Source organism: Euwallacea fornicatus, chromosome 27 (genome assembly GCF_040115645.1).
Source record: "Euwallacea fornicatus isolate EFF26 chromosome 27, ASM4011564v1, whole genome shotgun sequence".
In the NCBI taxonomy this organism is placed as follows: domain Eukaryota; kingdom Metazoa; phylum Arthropoda; class Insecta; order Coleoptera; family Curculionidae; genus Euwallacea; species Euwallacea fornicatus.
The window spans coordinates 2,489,381-2,510,278 of NC_089567.1; the positions used below are offsets into that span (position 1 = coordinate 2,489,381).

Below are 20,898 nucleotides of genomic sequence, written 5' to 3' on the forward strand. Positions count from 1 at the left end.
TCGAGCTTTGTCGAATAACTATAGGGCAAAGTTTAAAACGCAGAGTCTCACATTCACCTACTCAATTCTCCGGAAAAAAGTAAGAGATAAATCAATTTTTAAAATCACAAGAGTTCTTCATAAAATGTCTAAAACTTTCTACATTTAACCGACTCTTTACCTCTTCGGCGTGGAACATATTGCCGACACTGAAACGATGCTTTTCCACGCGATTCTTGTGAAAAAAAGCAAAGCAAAAGTGTGTAGTGTAGGTGTTGTGCCAATATGAGCGAGGGACTTCAGTAACCGAGATCCTCAGACATGTAAAACCAATTTGGAACACACTATATGCAAATGTCTGCAAAGTGTTGACTGTGCAATATTCAGGCATCATATAAACAGTGGCGGCATTTCATCTCATTTTGAGAAATAAAATGCCACCTTTCCCACGGCTGAGCAAAAGCTGTAGAACAAAGAATATTTCAACGAGCTTGCAAAAACCATTTGACAATCAGGGAAAACACAATAGGACGAAAAACGGCCCAGAACGTAGATAGGAAAAGTAACTGCGTTTGAGAATTTACCCCTTACAGCAACTCATACAAAACGTCGTAATGGCACTTCGATTTAAGCTCATTGTGGATCATCCATAGAATAGTTTGTTGCTCGCGCCTGTAGTGAATATTTGTAGGATACATGGTAAGTTGCTATGGACGATTTTAAGGGCTTATCGTTGTAGCCCTTTTATCCTCCATTAATTTTTTTTTAATCATTTAATTTAGTTCTTTCACTCGTATTCCGCTAACAATCTTTCAAATAAACCAGTTTGCAATCTGGTTGCAATAATTACCTCTTTATATCCTTAGTAACATGATTTAGTGAGACATGCTTGAAAGTTTGCCACATTACCGACTGTAGGACTATATTAACCCATTAGCGCCCAGTGATCTATATACAGGGTGTCCCACAAGTGTTTCATTATATTTCAGTGGGTAATAGTACATTGAAAAATAATATGACTCCCTATATAAACCATATTCCAATAATGTTTCATTAAGAAGATACAGGGTGTTAAACTTAAAACACACCTGGAATATTTCAACGTATCAGAGTATCAATGAACAGGCGAGCTCAATTATGTATTGAACAAAATGGCCACTAATTTGAACAATTTCTATAATGTTATAGCAAATTAATAATATTTAAAACAAACTTAATATTATTAAAACCATTTAGAGAATATCGTGCATATAGACGGTATTCAATTTTTACTGGCAAACGATACGTCGGACGAAAAAGAGTCAAGTGAGCATTTTTCTTCTAAATGAAATTAAACTTCTAAAAATAATTTTTATTTTGATAAAAAGCAGTGGCGCACCATGTTTTTCTTTAAAAATGTGCTGAGAGGTGTCCGTACGCACGTCACTGGTGAAACGAAAAATAGCCCTTTTGCATAAATAAATGCGTCTACATTAACTCTTAAAACATGCCAAATTTCACTTACATATCTCAAACGGTTTTGAATATATCAAGAAAAGTTAGATTTTTTAAGTTAAGTTTAACACCCTGTATCTTCTTAATGAAGCATTATTGGAATATGGTTTATATAGGGAGTCGTATTATTTTTCAATGTACTATTACCCACTGAAATATAATGAAACACTTGTGGGACACCCTGTATAGATCGCAGAAAATAAACAACCTTTATGACATAAATTTGTTTATTAAAACAATTTTTATCGGGACATAAGTTTGGCTTATGCAGGTGGTTAAGTATGCAGCGAGAACTGCATACGTACGATGGTCTTCAGTTAACATTTTGTGACAAATGTAATGTTATCTTGTGTACTCTTTGCTTTCCTAATTGGCACAATGAGTAGACCTGTACTTACAGTTTATTTAGTTTTTGTATTTTTTTTATTAAATAGTTTTTGTTTTTTTTTTTATTAGTTTTTGTAAAAAATAAAATTTATAAATTTAACGCCTAAATAATTTGAGCGCTAATGGGTTAAGTAAGTTACCAAAAGTAACAAAAAGATGAAAATTGCAACCAGGTTATAGACGGATTCAGCCTCAATATTTAGTATTTGAGGCTCTAGAAACTAGTACAATATGCCGTTGCAACCCACTTAACACAATTCATCGTTCTAGAACTTTCCTATAGCTACGGAAGAAGTGCCATTTTACTGCTCAAATGGAATGACGACGTTTGCAAAGTGGTTCACCAACTTCTAAATAAGTGAACAAAACAATATTAGTCAAGAAGGCAATTATTATAATATAAAAATGGTTCCATTAAGAGATTAGTGCTTTAATTTAAGATTCTAAATAAAATAATGGAAAACCTCTGGAAAGCCACATTGATAATAAACTCTATAATAGGAAACTGTACTCTGTTATCCTCATTTCCCCATGATAGGAGCAGACCACCGTAAGACAATTGACAATATGGGCATTTGTCCTGTTCAATACCTACGCAGGTAAAGGATGTTAGGCGAATGCATGGATACTTGTTTAATTATTAAGACCATTCATTTCAAAATTGATGGTAAGAATTGGTAGGGTGCATTCTATCATTCTTTCCCTTTACCATAATACGTCAAAATGCTTGGTTTATGTATTCTTATTGAACTCTTTTTTATTTTTAATGTAGTAAACACAGAGCATGCTTTCGGATTTAGGACGAGACAATTTGAAAGTAAAGCGAGAGCAGGGAATTAAAATTCTTCTTTTATTTAGGCCTTTTCAAAATTTAAAATCAACATAGTAAGCAGTACAGGTTAGTTTTTGTGTACTACAACATGCTTGGATAAGTACAGGGGTTAAACATATAAACAAAAAATTAGAAAAAAAATACATAGATTAAATGAGTAGATTTCCCTTTGTCATTTACAAAGCGGTACGGCATAGAAATTCGCTTTTCATATTTTTTACATATGTTCCAAACATATGCAAAAAGAAAATGTATAGAGCAAAAATTAAGATTCCTTGCCTACCGCTTTGGAAATAATAAAAAAAAAGAATGAGATACAAGTGCATAATTAGATAGGTTTTAATGCAAGCAAATTAGACACAACTTGTGTGTTAGGCAAAGTGATGTCATGTTTAGAACAAAAGGAATAATATATTCAATTCTAACCGTAAATTAGTATTTTAGACATCCCAGATACAGTAAAGCGATAACTTAAAAAAAAACTTTTGTATGTGGAGTATTTTGCTTTTAAATGAAAAGAAAAAAAAAACTGTTTCTCCGCCTTCGGGAGATCTGAGGAGCCCAGATATTACTTTAATATTATTTGATTTTAATCCGCGGCAGACGGACTCAAAAATCAAGATGACATTTATACAAATACAAATATTTAAGGTAAACTTTTAAATACAAAAGCGCAATCTGGCTCTATGTAACGCAAACTATTGAGATCCTTTAGATTTCACAAACTGGAAAAATATCATGTGTGTATATAAAAACATGACTTGCCAAAATTTCACCAAAATATGTAAAACCGACAGAAAAGACGACTTTTTTGCTGCGCATATCCCACTCTCTACGTATACCGTGCGGTTCTAAGTTGTACCCCCCTTTCTTGTTAATGTTTTAACGAACTATTTTTTTTTTAATCAAAAACAACATTAAGTAAGACAAAGGAAACTATTTTTTGACGCTTGTCTATTTTTTTAAATGTTGCTGACGTTACCGATAGCGCAAAATATTCGATTTTTTTAAATTGAAACACGGATTAACTGACACATCGAATTGAAAAGTATTTCAAAACTACGTTCAATGGTGTATTACGATTCAAAATTTATCAATTCATTTAAAAAAAAAACAGCTATAAGTTTGGCAAACAATGCAACATTTACAAACTCAGTTAAAAAAATATTAACAGTGAAAACATTATATGTTCATGGGAAAATATTTTATTTTCCAGTTCGTGCTCATGAACCGTGTTTGGTTATTTTTAATTATCATTTTACTCTTCTCTTTTTTTTACTTTTCGATCAAAGATTGGTCGGTGTACAAAAATCAAAAACAAATTACTTTCCGATCAACAAACAAGTTTTTGCATTGTTTATATGCTATGTAACTGAGTTTGTTTAGCGTTTTTTACCAAATTTATACCTGTTTTTTTCAAAAACAAATAGATATATTTTGAATCGCATTGCCCCAGTGTATTCAATTTTAAAAGGCGTTTGATTTAAAATGTCACTTGATCCATGTTTCAATTTAAAAAAATTCGATATTTTGCGTTACTGGTGACGTAGCCAACATGTACAAAATAAACACACCTCAAAAGATAGTATTTATTTTTTCTCCCATTTTATGCTCCTTTTGAATTTTGTTTAAATAATAACTTTTAAAAAAGTTAACAGTAGAGGGGGGTATAACTCAGAGCCCTACGATATACATACATACATACATACATACACATATATATATATATATATATATATATATACAGGGTGTCCGTTTTACGAGCTTAACCATGGGGATCTCGGTTATTTGAAGAGATACAAGGTCGGTAAAATTAGAGCAAAATTGCGCATTTTTGAGCTTTGTAAGCCGTTTCAAGAATTATAAAATTTCCATTCCAGTCCGATTCTTAACATGTGATACATCATCGTCATCGGAAAAAAAGCTGAATCCAAAAGTGTAAAAATCCAAGATGTCGCCCAAAAGAAAAAATAAAGTTGATGATGGTTCCGGAAAATCGAAACGTCGAATTCCAAATTTGACATTGTCATGTTGTCGAGGAGAAAAAGTGACTACGAAAATGTGCCAGCCATTTTCAATTATCTCTTCAAATGAGTCCAGAAAAAAATTAAAATCTTTTTTCTAAATTTCGTATTTTCTCGGATATTTCCGGAACTAATGGAAATTTTATAATTCTTCAAATGGCATCTTACAAAGCTCGAAAATGCGCAACTTTGCCCTAATTTAACCGACCTCGTATCTCTTTAAATAACCGAGATCCCCATGGTGGAGCTCGTAAAACGGACACCCTGTGTATATATAAATATATATATACACTCAATGTGATCTGTTCGCAACTTGTTTAACGTTTACTGTCAACGACGTATAGGCTCGGTTCTAAAATCTGTAAATTTAGGCAATAGAACTTGATGGATCTATCTAATGTATATTCAGCAATGCAACGTAGCCCCTTATTTCCAGAAATGCCCATAACTTCTGATATTATAGATAGTGTATCCAGTATATTATTCATTTTTTGCTTCTCCTCCCAATATCCCTACACTGGCAATTTCTGTTTCTCAAGTTTTACTTATATCCCTGTTTTCAATTGTATAATAGTTATTTAACCAATAAGTGTATTAATGATCCATTAACGCACAAGTCCATTAGAACATTTTTCATTTCAACTCCAGATATTGGTCATGGTTCTTAAAGAAATTCGAATTTTAGACTGAATGTGAGTAACATAATTCATAGTACCAATTTGAAAGAATAGTTTATTTAGTAACAGTTAGCTATAGAAAGTTGCAAATAATATATTTTTTGATGATCTTCCGTCGCTAAAATAGTTGGAAGAGAATATGGGGTATCCTACATGAAAGTTTTTCAGCATATGAGAGAGATTAAATAAAATAATATACAGGGTGTACTATCAACCACGGATCAGAGGTATGCATATTAAGTAAAAGTTTAAAATGCCCTGGACTGATTAGCAACATTATCATAATAACAAATGTTTTCGGAAATAATTCTCACCTGTTTTAGAAGCAACTCACTATTAGCACATAAACACGTGACTAGATACTTCGTCAAACTTAAAAAAGAACCCAAAACTTCGCTTGTCAAGTGATCCCTAGATGACCGCTGCAACATGAAACTGATCACCAGGAAACCACGATTTTGTATCATGTGTTGTTGAACCGTGTGCGATGTTTCCACAAGTTCGCAAATGAAGCCCAGTAGTTTAGAACTGAAACACAAATAGGTAATATATAATACGTTAATGTGGTATAACATTGCTAAGCATCTATTATTTAAGGCATACTTTGCCGAATCGCTCTATTCTCTTATCAACTAGCACGATATACCAATTTGAGTATATGTTTCTTTTGGTATCCTGTATACCAACAAAAGTTGATGAATTAAATCATTTGAAAATGAAGTACCAATTTGAATTAGGAAGCAGAATCAAATGAAAACCATGAAATAACTAAAGGAAAAAATCACGCGGAGAATTACATTATACAGGGTGTTTCCTAACTACGTGTAAAAAATTTAAAGGCGTAATCTTCGACTGATTTTGAGTCAAAAATGTCTAATAAACATATGTCGGCAAATGCCTTGTTTCCAAGATACAGGGTGTTGACTGAAAGACGTTGAAAAAGGTTTTAAAGGTTTCTAAAGGTTTGGTGGAATTTACTAACTTGTTTATTGTTAGTTTTTTTTGCTACTTCCACTACTATAAACAAGATAGTCAGTGTTATTTTGGTGTTTTACTCTCTAAAGTGAAAGAATTTAGTTCTGTGTCCCAAAAATCAGATTATACCTCAGTTTTGAACATTTTTCAAATGCCTAATTACACTAATCAAGAAATGGCCAATATGGTTTTTGTTTACGGCCTTGTTGATGGTAACTGTTTGGCAGCGAGGCGCATTTACATGGAAAGGTTTCCAAACCACCAAGCTCCCAACCACCAAACCTATAAAAACCTCTTTCAACGTCTTTGTGATACAGGATCTCTTACGAAGTAATGGTGGTCATTTTCAGCAATTCTTATAATTAATCATTAAAGCATTCCCCCAAAAAATTGTCTTTTCTAAAATTCAAACACCCAAATTGAGTCATTTTGGAAATAAAATCTCTTTTTCTCGTCACATTTCAACACCCTGTATCTTGGAAACAAGGCATTTGCGGACATATGTTTATCAGACATTTTTGACTCAAAATCAGTCGAGGATTACGCCTTTAAATTTTGTACACGTAGTTAGGAAACACCCTGTATAAATGTATAAAATTATTATTTTTTAAGGCGTAAAAGTCCAAGCAATAATCGTAATGTGGAGAGAAATGAAATTGTTGACAAAATTATAGTTCCAAAATGGAAACTTCTCTAGAGCATTGCGCTAAGGATGAACAGCGTTCCGTTACTGGTTTTTTTGCAAACTGAATAGGTGAAACCTATTGACATTCACAGTATAATGAAGTTACAATACGAAAATTCGTGTCTATCGCTCTGACAAGGGTATGAATGAAGCTACAAATACAAAAACTGGAATATTTCCGTAGATGATTCTCACCGAAGAAGTTAAGGAAATCGTGTTGCCACTTGACGCCATTTCAGCAGTTGAAGCAAGTGTTGGTGAAAGAAAATTGTGTAATTTTTAACGAAATTGCTGAAATTTTAAACATGAGCCATGGTTCTATACATCATATTATACGTGACAATTTCAAGCTCCATAAGATGTCAACAAGATGGGTGCCGAAGCAACTGACCCCAGAATTGAAACAACGACGTTTTAATGCTTTTGAGGAGCTCTTGCGTCGGTATCAAACAGGGGAGATGCCTTTGTGATAAGAATTGTTACTGGAGATGAGTCCTGGTCATCACCAACCTGAAGCCAAATCCTGAAGCAAAGAATGGCGCAACGCTTCTTCACCACAGAAAAACAAATTAGGCAACTACTTCTCGGTAGAAAAGATTAGGTTGACCCTGTTTTTAGATGCTAAAGGGGTCATTTTAGAAGACTATATCCCTTATAGAGGTACAGTTACTAGTACTACATACTCAGAATTTCTGAAGAACCGACTCAAGCCTGCTATCAGAATCAAAGAGCGAGGATATCTGACTAATGGTGTTCTTTTGCGTCACAATAACGCGCGACAACATACTGACCACAGTCATTCAAAATTTGAAGTTTGAATGTCTACCACATCCTGTATATTCGTCTAACCTCGCATCCAGCGATTATAACGTAATTGTTCGCTCTAAAAAAGCTTTAGGTGGGAAGAAATTTCAAACTAATGATGAAGTGATTCGGATGGTGCATGAATTGCTGCGAACAGTCCCAAAAAAGAATCTTTTTAATTCAGATGTTCGAGCACTTCCAAAACGATGGAGAAGGTGTATTGAATGTAATGGGGACTACATTGGAAAATTACACATTAATTTTTGACATTGTTTCAATAAATTGAGTTTAATATCGTTTTTAAGGTTATCATTTGACTCTCCCTCGTAACTCGGCAGCGCATTGGGTGTAGAACAAAATTAAAACAGTGTTAGCGACACTAGATCAAATATCCTGACAACTTTAGCTAGAAGTTAATTTTCACAGAAACTACGAAACTCGCCAACTTCCGGCCTTGATTTCATTGTTTACACGAATGTTATGGTCATGCTAAAGTTGCCGCGACTTTGATGTATTGGTTCAAGCCAATAACAAATTCACAAAAAAACGATTTGATTTGCATTCTTCCGACGTACTGCCCTGATCAGCAGAAACTAACTGCAGTTCAAGCCAAGAACCTCAAATCCTTCAATAAAATGGAAACTACGACGACAATTTTAATTTTACAAATTTGAAAGCGGGAATATTCTTTGATTAAAAAGTTATTAGTTCAACGTTTATACGCGCGGACACCGCTTAAGCTATAAATTATTTGATTTAGCTCAGAGCAATATTAGCACTGAAAGTAATGGTATTTCCTCCCTCGCTCCCCGCCACAGGAAACCAAAAAATCGTGGGGTTGCCCTTAGTTAAATTAAAAAATGGCCTCAACGAAAAACGCCGTTGAGATGCTCAAAAAAATAGGACTCAAGCGTCCAGAGCTTAACGCCGTACTTGGAAATTCTCTAACAAAACATTGTCACGCTCTGTTACAGAACTTTTATTTACAGCAAAAAAGTACATCACAAACCTCCAAACAGACATTTCCACTCTCTGACCATTCCAATTTATTATGCTCTGTTTTGCTTGCATTGTTATGTGAGTTGTAAACCTTTACACTTATTCGGAGGTTTGCGTCGTTGTTAAAAAATTACTTCCACCTCGTCCAGAAACTCACCAAAGGGCTGGATCTTTCTTGACATCAGCGGAACCATTGCATTCGAATGGTAGATCTAGTTGTGAAAATAGAGGAAACAAAACCTGGATGCCTCCTATTGAATTAAGAGTACTGTGGATGGAGTGGGTTATCACAGCTTTTACATCCTACAAAAAAACATTATGGTTAATAACACCTTTTGGAACTTGGAACGTTTGGGTTAGAAGTTTATTTTTGGAAGGGAGAATAAGGATAATTTAAACTGAGTACGTAAATAGCGACAATAAATATATGAAACGCTGTGGTCCATCATTAAATAATCATTAACTGTATATTCGCACTTTAATATATTCTCGACCGTTTATTAATAAACCCTTTACGCCCGGTCGTAGACCCTAATTTTAATTACGAACAGAGTGATTAAGTATCTGATTTGACGTTCTGTTCCATTGATTATCTATTAAAAAATTCTATTTTAGTTTAAAGTGGACTTTAAAATGAAGGAATACAACAGGGTCTGAACGCATGGTTTTACATTAAGGGGGAAAATACATATCGAACGCTTGTTGTTTCAGAATGTTTTTTTCTCGACACTTACTGCACCGTCTGATTTGCCCTTTTGGATAGTTATTTTTGGCTGCAATAACTGCAATGTAGTTTTTTTCTTTTATTTTTAAAATATTTATTATTCGTGAAACTACTGCGGGTTAAAATACGGAGTGTAACAGATTATCATGCAGATATTTCAGGGAATGGTAGTACTCGGTAAAATAAGAAGGAAATACTAATATGAGCGGCTAAATCAACATTATTACAATCGTTGGACTGATCGAGGAAGCCTTCAGCTACGGCCTCCTAGATATCCAGATCTGAATAACCTGGACTTTTTTTTCTGAAGACATCTTAAATTATTGATACATAAGACTCCAATTCACAAATCCACATTGGAGGATTTGCGAAATAGAATGGTGACCATGTGTGAAATTATTCGCAATATTTCTGATATTTTTGAAAGAGTCCGCCGATATATGAGGCATAAATTGTAATTTTGCGTCTTAGGAAGAGGACATTTTCAGCAGTTCCTAGAATTTTGTTTTTATTTAGATTCACTTACTTTTATTGTTACTTTACCAATTTAGTACATACGATTCATTTTTAGGAAATTTTTCTTGCATTCTTTACTTCTTCTTTAAAATATGCATCGATAGTTAGACATTTTTCATAAATGGTGGAAGATGCAAGAATAATGAAAGAAATCAAAAAGTTATAGAAATAAAGAAGGAACCTAAATGCGAAATTATAATTCATACAGGGTGCTCTAAAGAACGTTAAAAAGTAAAAATAATAGGTAAACGAGGAAAACCATGTATATGGAGAACAACGATTTTGACATTGTCTTATAGAGCCTCTTAAAAAATAGAGATGCGACATTTCATTGGGATATCTTTAGGCATACGAAAGAAAATAGCAAAACATGAAAAAAACTAACTTTGTCACCCTGTATATCAAAAATGACGCGTTTTTTACTATGGGTATATTAGTATTTTCTTCTTATTTTGCTGAATACTACTACCTCCTGAAGTATCTGCAGGATGGTCTGTTACACCCTGTACGCATTTTAAAAATCGGCGGTATACTGCGGAGAACGGTAAAATCACCTAAAACAGAAGCACCAAAAATATTACGTTAATTTATGAAATTACGATTTACATGAATCCAAAACATTATGAAATTTTTGAAAATTCATAAAAAAGAAAGCGCTTAAAAACAGAATGTTTTCTTTAGAAATTATTGTTGAACATTTTTCTATAGCATTAAACAAGAAATATTTAAGAGATTCATGCAAAGGTCGAAGAATTAGCGAACTTTCTCTACATTTGAGCGAAATCCCTCTAGTAGTTTTCGAGTTATTGTGTTCGGCGTGCGAAATTTCACATTTCGAGAAAAACGCGCTAAAATTTTAAGAGAGAGAAACGTCAAATGTAAACATTTAAATTCTCATTGAAGTTCTGCGAATGGCCTCCAAAACACCTTTCAAGCAGATCTTTCCTTGACCAGTTTTCATATATCGGTAAAATGTTAACTTGCACATCTTGATGAAGAAGTTCGGGTGGTTGCATTCTTCCGGCCCAAACGCCTCCACTACTTGCACGCTCCGCCTAATCTGACGTTATCACACTTTTGGCAAGAAATAATACAGAAGAAACCCGAAACCAGTTTTTCTAAAATATTCTGGAAATGTTTTTCATGATTTTATGGAAGAAAAAGTTTTTTTCAATATGTATTTCCCCTCTTAATTCTCTATGATATTAAAATCGTAATAAGGGAAGACTGGTATGATGCCCCTTACCAATTACAGTGTGCTTACCAAGCGATCGGTATCTGCTTCTTGTTAACATTTTAATTTGTAACGCAGGTGCGGTTAAACTTGGACAGAAGAACGGATGTGGAGTGATTATTTAATTTCGGAAGCTGATTACGATTTTACAGTTTTTCAGTGAAGAGTTTTCGGATTTAGGTCTTGGAGTTGGTAAATTGTAAGCATTTTGATTGATTTTTAGTCGTGTGTTGCGATAAAAATCCAAAAATACCTAAGAGGCTCTAAAGTCAAACTGCCAAGACAAATACGTCTAATTGAGTGTTATTGTCGAAACGTTTAGAAAGAAGACATGAACCTTGGTTGGTTGATGGTATGGTGTAAGAAATCTTTAAAGTGATTTTTTTTAAGTGCATTAGACTGCACCAAATCCAGTTTTCCCTCTGTTAGGTACAAATTTCGGGCAAAAATTATTTTACTAATAGAAAGCGCTATAAAATTTTACACACTAAAAAGACCGCAATAGATAAACTACGTGCTAAAAACACCACAGCCGACAAACCACGCGCAAAAATGACCACAACGGATAGGATACGCAATAAAAAGACTACAATCAACAATTTGCATGAAATAGAGCTATGGACCTTCCTCACTTTTATGATTTACCGATGAAGATTCTTTCTTTTCGCTAGTTATATAGTGGGCCGAACCGGGCTTTTTCCCAGAAAATGTGTTTATAATAAAATATCGAAGTTTTTCTACTAGAGAGCACTCAATTTTCGATACTTTGCGACATTCCGTCTTTTGCCCCTGGGGCCTTCAAATTGATTTCGAGACGTTTTTTACTTTTTCCGACACATATATCCAATGAAATTCTCTGAACTCCCACCCTGCATATTTAACGAAGTTTTTTTTTTCATATATTACATATGCTGACTCAGGGAAGATTCCGATAAATTTATGCCCCGTGATTAGGAAATACCCTGCACCATAAGATACTATTGGGTTGTTCGATAATTATTGTCGTATTTTTTATGTTTTTTTCAATGTGAATATACTTATATTAATAATAAATATTAATCAGTGATGTGCCAGGTCTGTAAATATGAAACCGGAATCTTTTAATAAAAAGTATAACTCGACTGCGCAATAATTATAAAAAATATTTTATTCGAAATATTTCCCATCGTTACATATACATTTTTCCCATCTTTCTGGCAATTTGTGGATGCCACGCCAAAAGAACTGTCGTTCTTTTGAGGCAAACCGTTCATCGAGCCATTTTTGAACTGTTTCGTAAGAGGTGAAGTGGTGTTCTGCAAGAGCGTGTCCCATCGATGCAAATAAGTGATAATCGGATGGTGCTAAGTCGGGTGAATAAGCCGCATGCGATGGTACTTCCCAATGAAACGTCCCCATCGTTTCCTTCACCAGTTTTGCAGCGTGTGATGGTGCATTATCATGGAACAATATCACCTTGTGTTGCCGTTCTTGATATTCTGGTCGCCTTTCACGCAAAGCTCGATGCAAGTCCATCATTTGTTGTCGGTAACGTTCAGTTTCTCCAGGTTTTAGCAGCTCATAATAAATTAGGCCTTTTTGATCCCACCAAACACAGAGCATTGTTTTCCGTCCATATCGATTTGGTCTTGCTGACGATGCTGATGGTTCGCCTGGAGTTACCCATGATTTTTTACGTTTGGCATTCTCAAAATAGATCCATTTTTCGTCACCAGTCACGATTCGATGAAGAAATGACTTTCTGTTACACCTGGTAAACAACAATTGGCAAGTGGTTTTTCGATTTTCTTGCTGTCTTTCATCGAGTTCATGTGGAACCCATTTTCCTATCTTCTGAATTTTTCCCGTAGCTTTCAACCAAATGGAAATGGCTTCTCGTGTCACATTTAATTGGTTCGCTAATTGTTGTTACGTTTGAGTATCGTCTTCATCTAACAAAGCTTGCAACTCGCCGTCTTCAAACTTTTTCGGTGGTGTTCCACGCTCTTCGTTATTGTGGTCAAAATTGCCACTTTTGAATTTTTTAAACTGCTCATAGCACTGTGATTTTCCAAGGGCATGTTCACCGTAAGCTTCAACAAGCATACGATGTGAATCTGCAGCCGTTTTTTTCAAGTGTTAACAGAAAATCAATGCTATCCGCAAATCGTAATTTGTAGGCACAAAATTGGACATGCTCAAAGCTATTAAGAACTGTACTGCAGTATTGAACCTGTATTGTTATGATTTGAAAATCATTCTCAGATGTAAATAAGAGATGTAGTACCCTAATAACACGATAAGGTAGTACCTATATTGACCACTAGGGATATTTGGAGGCAAATTCCGGTTTCATATTTATAGACCTGGTAGTGGCCATCTTGATGGATGAGCTTTCGCCATTTTTCGGCAAGTTAGAAAATTCCGCGTTCGAAAAAGCCTTGATTTTTAGATGTAAAAAATTGATTTGACTCATCTTTAACGGCTTGATCAGAATCGAAATTTTTATCATTCAAATGATTTTGAAGAGAACGAAATAAATAATAATCTGATGGCGCCAAGTCAGGACTATATGGTGGATGAGGTATCAGTTCCTGATTTAGTTCCAATAATTTTTGACGCATTATTAAAGACGTATGGGGTCTAACGTTATCATGATGGAACAGTACCCCTTTGCGATTGGCAGGTTCAGGACGTTTTTTTTTTATTTCTTCGTTCAATTCCGATTGCTGACGACAGTAAACATTCGAATCAATAGTTTGGTTTCTCGGAAGCAGTTCCAAATAAAGAATACCTTGGTAATCCCACCACACAGATAGCAAAATCTTCTTTTGATGAATATTGGCTTTGGATGTCGATTGCGCAGGTTTATCTTTTTTGGTCCATGATCGTTTTCGGACTACGTTATCGTACACAATCCATTTTTCATCACCCGTTATGACTCTTCTTAGAAGTGGGTCGTTTTGGTTAGGATTCAGCAAAGAATCTCGTATGTTAATGCGATGGATGAGGTGAATTTTCTTCAATTCGTGAGGAACCCAAACGTCAAATTTGCTAACGTACCCAAGCTTTTTTAAATGCAGAGAAACGGTTGAATTTGATATGTTCACCTTTTCTGCTATCTCTCGAGTTGTCATACTCCGATTAGCTTCGATTAAGGCCTTTATTTGATCGTTATCAATGGCGATTGGGCGTCCAGTGTGTGGTGCATCTTGGACGTTAAAATTTCCGGAACGAAAGCGAGAAAACCAACGCTGGCGCTGGCGTTCGGTAAGGCAAGTCTCACCATAAACTTCACACAATTTCTTCTGAGCTTGTACTGCATTTTTGCCCTTTCGAAAGTGAAATAATAGAATGTGTCGATGACGCTCACTTCGATCGTCCATCTTCAACTTTAATTTTAAACAACTTCTTGTTTACTGATCACGTTCAATTTTCGATCGAGAAAAGTCTAAAACATAACCTTTAAAATGGCATACAAGCGACAAGATCACTATTACTCGACGTGTATAAATTAAGCCATCTATGAGAATAAAACGACATTAATTATCGAACAACCCAATGCACTATTAAATTAATCTCTTAAATAAAGGCACGATACTAAAGAATTTACCGAAATAAAAATATTTGTTATCTTTACGCGGTTCGCATTTAATGAAACAATAGCAGATTTACCCGGCTTTCTGATGAATTTAAGCTTCTTCCTTATTCGACCCGTTGAAAGCAGTTTAGCAAAAATACGTTTAGGATTGTGCTCCCTGTTTGCACATTTTTTACGTCGCATGAATAGATCCAATCCGAAAGCGGCGCTTAAAGCTAGAGCGGATTAATCACTGTCGTTTGATGTATAATCAAAAGAACTCTTCTTTTAACACTCTTTTTCTCTTCCGCGCTTTTGAAGCATGAGAGATCGGTAAAATGCAATTAGAATCGTAACTCGATTATGAGACGAAAACGAAGAGAATGGCGGAATATTTGATTAATTAAAATCAAAAAGCGAAGTTCGTGGTGGATAATTTATAGTTGTGCTACTCAAATTAATGATATTCGCACTTACCTGCAACATGAGCGCATGAGGTGTGTGGACGAAATAGGATAAATTGCCTTTGGGGGCAGATTGCAAACATAACTGGGTATCGGTTGCTACTGGATTGTACATAAATACGATGGCACTGGAAAGTTTTCCGTCGTACAAAACCTAAAATGTGGTAAAATGCGCAACATAATATTTGATACTTACAAATTCCGCACATGCACAATACATATTGCCACGAATAAGAAAATTTTGAAACAGTATACCGGAAAATTCCATATGAGGATTACAAAATCCTGCCTGTTTCTTGAATGAGAAAATAAGCGATTTAGCTAATCTTGCTTTGAGGAATATTCCTATAAAGACTATACAATTTCCACCAGTAATCCAGAAAGCATTTTAGCGTAATTCAGAGAGCGTCAAATGTATATCACTTTTTGTTACCATTTGCACTGATATGAGAGTGAGATGACTCGGAATTTCATCCCAAACTGCATCATTTTCAATTGTAATTCGGAATGCGTTAAAAGTAATTATGGTTTGTCAAGTGTAATTCAGTGTAAACAATCGTAGATTAGTCAATCATGATTTAGAAAGTGTCAAGTGTAATTCAGGTTTGTCGAATGTAATTAAGAATGCGTCAATTGGATTGGAACGTTCAGTTGTAATTGAGCAACATCAAATGATTCATATGGTTACATTCACAAACGTGAATTAACCCGCCTGATGTTAAGTGTTGTAGATACGAGGCAAAGTCAAATGAACACCTTAAAAGACCCTTCTTCCCCCGCAAAAAAAACACGGGAATTACATGATATAAATTCGGGAAAATGTGGTGTGTCGCAATAAGACGAAAACACCCCCATATTTTTGTTATTTGAAGGAATAGAGATTTGAACTTTTCCAGAGACATACAGATTGATGAGCTATATTATAACTCAGCCTAGTACAAGTACACGAACAGGGTCAGTTCTCGATAGTTTGTCCCGCGTTAGAGGTATCGAAAAAATTATTAGAGAAAGTTGTCAGAATATTATATATATTTATATACAGGGTGAGTCGGGAGGATCGTGCCAAACTTCAGGAGCGTGTTGTACATGAAAAATAAATGTAAAAAAACTCAAATGTTGTTATCCGATTTTCGTTTGTTTACAAGTTATACCATAAATAAAATTAAAACATAAAATTTAAAAAATTTATACATTTCATAAGAAATTCCATAAATTAACGTTTGGATATCATAGTAAATGTTCAAAAATATTGCCATTAACTTCTAAACATTTTCGGCTTCGTCTATGAAGAGCATTCGTTGCGCACCTGATTGTCTCATGTCTTTCTTTAATAGCAGCTGCAGCATTTCTAATGCGTTGAATTAGTGCATCTTGAGTGTCCACTTTTACTCTGTACACTTCAGTTTTAAACGAACCCCACAAACAATAGTCTAGTGGTGTCAGGTCTGGAGACCTTGGAGGCCAACTAATAGGGCCACCACAACCAATCCAACGTCCAGGAAACGTTTCGTCTAAATGTTGCTTAACCTTTATGTTTTAATTTTATTTATGCTATAACTTGTAAACAAACGAAAATCGGATAACAACATTTGAGTTTTTTTACATTTATTTTTCATGTACAACACGCTCCTGAAGTTTGGCACGATCCTCCCGACTCACCCTCTATATATAAACAATCTTTATTTCCTCAAAAATAGGCTATCGACCTGTTAGGTCTTTCTGCCTGTGATACAATGGTAATCTTTTGGTGACTAAATACTGTCACATTATATCTGAAAGTGCTCCCAAAGGGTGCTCGAAGGGAAAAGGAGGCGGGATTGTCTTGTCTGTCTTGTTAAGCACAGTGGGCTCAGTATAGTTGAGTTGTTGGTGTTCTTTTTCCATCTGTTCTGTAGTTGTCGTAGTCTTTCTGTTATTCTTATCATGTTTGTGCGTTCATACAGTAATTGGTTGGGTGGGTTGTGTAACGGGTTTTCGGGGTGTCTTAGTTTTGTGATTAGTCTTAGCGCAATCTGTTCTGTAGTCTGCATGTGTTTGCTTGTTTTTTCTGTTGCATTTGCCCTCAGTACGTGCCCGTAGGCCAATAGTGGTCTGCATATGGTTTTGTATATTTTTATGGCGTTTTCCATACTAATCCCTTTGTCTTTGCATGTCAGTGTTCGGAAGTGTTTTGCCCTTTTTATGATTTCTACTCGAATATTTCGTACGTGTTTCGTAAATTTTAGTTTATTGTCTATTGTTATTCCCAAATACTTCACGTCATTCCTTGGTTTAGTCGTGTGTCCGCCAGTCATTATTGTTGGTGAGCTGTCTTTGATGTGGTGATCAGAATATTACTTTAACTCCATATACCGATTTTCATTACAAAATTCGATTAAACATTTTTTTTAACGTTTTAGTTATAATAATTTTAATATCACTGAAAGTTTCATTGAAAAGAACATTGAGAGCGGCTGCTCTTCTATGAGGAATGGAAACGCGTTGGGAATGTTTCAGATTAAACTCCGCAGCAACTTTCCTGCTACTAAGAGCATGATAACCAAACAACCGGATTATTTATATTTTTTCTCTTAAAGTCAATGGCGTTTTAATGCTGTGGTCACTAACTAGCACTTAACGCAACATACTCATTGTTTAATCCAACTGATATTTAACACTTGTGTGGTATTATTATTATATTTACCATGGCTCTATTATTATTAAATTAAAAAGTAAATTTGGAATAATTTGGTATGAGACCAAGACGATCAAAAAAATTACAAAAGCGAATTTTGTCTTAAAACTCGGTACATAGAGTTAAGATAACATTTGGAGCATCTTTTCCTAATCATTTTTTTCGATATCTCTAACGTGAAGGAAAATATCAAAAATTAACCTTGTTCATGAATTTGTTGTAGACTGAATTTACTGTTCAGATATCAGACGAACATGTTAAAAAATGTGACTCATCAAACTGTATAAATATGGACAAATTAAAATCTGTATTATCTTCAAATAGCATAAATATGGGGGTGTGTTCATCTTAAATGCGACACACTGTATTATTTTTGAGGCGCAAAAGGGCTAGAAATAATCAAGACGTAGAAACAAATTAAACTGTTGACAAAGTGACTGTTTCAAAATGGCGACTTCACTAGAGCATTGCACTAAGGAGGAAATGTGTTTTTTTATTCGTTTTTTGCGAAGTGAAGACCTATTAATGTTTACCGTAGAATGAAGTTGCAGGATGCAAATTCATATTCATCGTTGCAGCAAGTCCATGAATGGAGCGACAAATTGACTTGCGTAGCCGTTTCTTTCAGATCTAGTCAAACAGATCGTGTTGTCTAACTTGACTCCATTTTAGCAGTTAAAGTGTTAGACAAAGAAAATCATCGTGTTATTTTTAATGAAATAGTTGAAATTTCAAACATGTGCCTTATTTCGGTACACCACATTATGCACGACGTTCTTCAGTTCCATAAGGTATCAGCGAGATGGGTGCCGAAGCAATTGACTCCAGAATTGAAACAACAAAATGTTGATGCTTTTGAGGGATTCTTGTGTCAGTATGAAACGGAAGGAAATGCTTTTCTTATAAGGGTTGTTACTGGAGATGAGTCCTGAGTGCACTATCATCAACCTGAAGCCAAATTCTCAAGAAAAGAATGGCTTAGTGCTTCTTCACCAAAACCGAAAATATTGCGCACCCAACTCTCGGCAAGAAAGATTATGTTGACCCTGTTTTGGGATGCTAAAGGGGTAATTTTAGAAGACTACATGTCTTCTGGAGATACCATTACTAGTGTTACTCAGTACTTCTGAAAAACCGACTCAAACCTGCTATCAGAACAAAAACCGAGGATATCTGACTAATGGTATCTTTTGCAACATGATAATGCAGGATCACATACTTCCCGCAGCCACTCAAAATTTGAAAGTTGAATATCTACCACATCCTGTATATTCATCTAACCTCGCACCCAGCGATTATCATGTATTTGGTTGCCTTAAAGAAGCTTCAGGTCTTTAGGTGGGAAGAAATTTCAAACTAATGATGAAGTAATTCCGGTGGTTAATGAGTTGCTGTGCACACTATCAAAAGATTTTTTGGCTTTGGGTATTCGAGCTATTCCAGAACGATGAGGAAGCTGTACTGAACACAATTGGAGGACTACATTGAAAATTTAGATATTCATTTTTGACATTGTTTCAGTAAATTAAGTTTAATATCGTTTTTGAGGTTTTCATTTAACTCTCTCTCGTATCTTAATTGATGTCATAGAAGAGAGCTTAGTGATCACGGTCTAAACAGAAGAAAGATAAAAACCACACTCGCTTGAACGTTTTAGACTATCACCATTTTGAAATCGTACGTACCATTCTTTTGTGCGAAATCTGTTTTAGTTTATTAAGTTAGAAGTAAATTTAATTTTGAATAAAAATAAAAATACTAAAAGCTCATTTAAAGAAAGGAACAAGTGGCAGGATTTTGTAAGTATACCTTTCAGCTACCCTGTATAATTAGATAAATTAAACTGAAAGAAAGCTCAAGCACTGAAATTTAAATAACGTCATTTAATCATGCGCACAACAAAAGAAATACCATAAGATAATTTGATATCGTAATATTCTTCATGCAGATTGAGGATTTGACTAATCAAAATATCCAAAGGTTTGAATGAACTACTTACTTTAAAGTAACCTTGATCGGCGAAAAATTTTAATACGAGGCTTAAACGAATCCTTTTCAAAATTTTGAAACTGCCGAAAAATAGGTACATATTTTGAAATTTTCGTTAAAATTTCGAAATTTCTGTACTGTTGTTTTTCGTTTCAAGTTTCAAAAGTCTTAAAAATGCTAGCTGAGGGTCTTTCGTATTGAGTTGTTTTCGAAATCGCCAAAATCATTATCAAAGTGGGTTCGTACTCTCCTTGATATTCTAAATAAAGCAATTTAACTTTGAAATGTATTCAGAATTGACAATATTCGGGGTGGAAACAAACTCTCAACATAAATTCTTTTTGTATCTATAGAGTGGAATAGAGTTCTGCTGTTATTTTTAAAGGTTAAACTGTTTGCTAATTAATGGTAAGGACAAAGTCAATTTTAAAGGCATTTTTCCTCTACATATCTGCATCGTTCATGCTTTCATTACTGAAAAAAACTGTGTTTGAAAATACTTATTAAAAATAAAAAAAGGGGGAATGTATATTCGTAATGATTTAATACTTTTACGTCTTCCTCACTGAAGCGGTCCAACGGTAGTCAAAACAAGGATTTAATAAAACTGGCAGCCTAGAATATTGAAGAACAACAAGCTTAGTGGAAATTTTTTAAGAAATTAAATTAAACTACATCCGGAAAAATATTATATGAAAAAGTAATATTCCATATTGAGCACAAATGAGAATTTCAAATTAATCCTGAAATATTTTTAATTAAAAACTCGAAGCTCTCGCAAAAACGAGATTTGCCAGAACATTCATGTTTTAATATCGATATTTACCGGGTAGCTATAATATGAAAAATGCAGGCAACTGTCTCTCTGAGTTCTGAATTAAT

General features: G+C 34.6%; 1 protein-coding gene across 14 annotated transcripts in view; it reads right to left on the reverse strand.

Moving 5' to 3' along the window:
- The window catches only part of rg (rugose), a 677,097-nt gene that overhangs the window by 232,403 nt on the left and 423,796 nt on the right, over positions 1–20,898 (reverse strand). For all 14 annotated transcript variants that reach the window (XM_066297050.1, XM_066297056.1, XM_066297048.1 and 11 more), the window contains 3 exons: positions 15,367–15,507; positions 9,014–9,159; positions 5,708–5,921 (listed from right to left, as the gene is read on the reverse strand). In XM_066297050.1, the coding sequence (XP_066153147.1) occupies positions 5,708–5,921; positions 9,014–9,159; positions 15,367–15,507 (501 nt within the window). The remainder of the gene's footprint in view (positions 1–5,707; positions 5,922–9,013; positions 9,160–15,366; positions 15,508–20,898) is intronic.